General features: G+C 33.7%; 1 protein-coding gene across 1 annotated transcript; it reads left to right on the forward strand.

Moving 5' to 3' along the window:
• The first annotated feature begins 191 nt into the window (after positions 1–191).
• On the forward strand, positions 192–959 carry LOC139198384 (uncharacterized). The gene is made up of 3 exons (XM_070827030.1): positions 192–317; positions 416–481; positions 572–959. Exons 1-3 carry the CDS (start codon positions 210–212, stop codon positions 845–847), a joined length of 450 nt encoding a protein of 149 aa, XP_070683131.1. The 5' UTR covers positions 192–209; the 3' UTR covers positions 848–959.
• Positions 960–2,334: the final 1,375 nt, after the last annotated feature.

Raw genomic sequence — 2,334 nt, forward strand, 5'->3', positions numbered from 1 at the left:
TATGCAGCTAATGGTATCTTTGCATCTATCTTGTTATTAGTTGTTTAATTTGATTTTGATTATTTGTATTTATCTTTTTATCAGTTACAATGTAATAAGAAAAGTGCACCAGAGGCTAACGATGGTTCTAGACACACTTTAAAAGCTAGTTCTCAGGTACATATATGATCCCAAGTATAGCACAGTGGAAATATAATAAGACATAGCAGATGTTGATAATTAGATTGTTTTTGTTTTGTTATTACATACAATGTGATAGAAGAAGTGCACAAGAAGCTGACGATGCTTCTAGACAAGCTTCCAAAGCTAGTTCCCAGGTATACGAGAACAAGTACTAAATAGTTAGCTTATGAAACTTATGAGATTTTGATATAAACTTATCGAATTTTGTGTCTTCCATGTTTGGTTGTCACAGAGAAGTAGTCCAAACATAGAAAGAGACAACATTAAGAGAAAAGAAGGTTCTAAAGCATCTTCTCAGGTAGTAAACACACGCTTGATAATAATTGTTAAATAGTTTGATAACTTAATCATTTAAAATTGATGTTCTTATTTGATTTCTTTATGCTAGTTACAACCTGTTGGTATTTTACGAGGGTCTTCATGCAAGTTACTAAATTGGCTCGGAAATGGACAAGTTGTTGCAACTGGAGAAATAGAATCAACAAATCCTGAGGCGAAAGTTCATCACATGGTGCTTGGTCCTGATTGCTGGAAAGTTTGGGTAACTGTTGTCAGAGTGGAGAATATATCTTTGTACCGCCCTACAAGTGAATTTCGTGTCCTAGAGGATGCTGTGTCTAGTACAATTGCCTGGCCATCAAAGTACGTCCGAGTTGGAGAGTAATTTTAGTTCGTACTTAGACTAGAAAATGGTACTTTGACACTACATAGATAGTACTTTATGACTTCCGTTTATGTATTCATTAGGCACTACATGGATAGTACTTTATGACTTCCGTTTATGTATTCATTTGGAAACTCTAGTATTTTTAAATTATGCTATAATATTATCAAGTATTTTTTATGTGCTTATTATATTGTAGTAAATCTGCAATTTTGTTGGTTATTCTATACTAAAATATATAAATACAGATATATATATATATATATATTTGGTAAATATTTTTTTTAATTATGGAAAATAATTTATAACGGGCATTAGCTGTGGTTAATTAGTAATCGACAACGGTCATAATACGTGGTGTTAGATCTCAATTTACCACGGGTACAATCCATGGTCATATTGCAGTTGACAACGGGCATAGCCCGTGGTAGAAATAAGACTTTTTATCACATCCAGAATACTAACGGGCACAGTGTCCGTGATGGATTGCAATTTATCACGGGCATTAACTGTGGTTAATTAGTAATCGACAACGGTCTTAGCACGTGGTGTTAGATCTCAATCTACCACGGGTACAATCCGTGGTCATATTGCAGTTGACAATGGGCATAGCCCGTGGTAGAAAATGAGACTTTTTATCACATCCAGAATACTAACGGGTACAGTGTTCGTGGTGGATTACAATTTATCACGGGCATTCACCGTGATAGATGAGCTTTTTTCTTTTAGTGTATATTAGATTCGAAGCTACTACGTCAATTTAAGTCACGTTATTTACATGTGATACATATTGGAGGATAAATTGGTAATTTTACATAAAGAAATAGCATATGTAGTTAACTTTGGAGAGGAAATTAGACGTTAGTTTCACAATCTATATGAAATGTTATGGGCTCATATGCGAGAAAATGCCGGTATTACATTCTAAAGTGTGTTAAATGACTTAAGTTGATGAAAAATTGGATAAAATAGCTTTAAATATAATAGTTTGGATGAAATTAGCAATTTTTAATGAATTTAGAGACTTATTTTATTCAAAAAATAATTAAAAAACCTAATTTTTACTGAATTAATAGTTTAAGGGCTAAGTCAGCATTTCATCCTTACAAATATAGTGAATAAATTAAGATCCCTTAAGATGTTTAGAAAGAAAACTAGCAAGAAAAGCCCCGCGCAATGCAGCGGGAATGAAAACCATACGTTATCCTAAAATCAAAGCCAGTTGAAGAATTTTCTTCGAATAGGGGGAACCGGGACGAGATTTCTTGGAAAACTATCTAGAGATATATATATAACACAAAATTCATTCAATTTGGGATTTCAAAACAAATAACTCAATGGACACAAAATTGCAACCCTTTTATGTGGTACTGAAGATAGTGGGGAGCAGGGCAACATACCACAGTGTCAACCGAAAAATATAAGATTTCTATGTTAAACTTCGCAAACTCAGCATGGTGGTTGCCGAAAGCGATGCTGTCTGCAAG

Source organism: Malus domestica, chromosome 08 (genome assembly GCF_042453785.1).
Source record: "Malus domestica chromosome 08, GDT2T_hap1".
In the NCBI taxonomy this organism is placed as follows: Eukaryota; Viridiplantae; Streptophyta; class Magnoliopsida; order Rosales; family Rosaceae; genus Malus; species Malus domestica.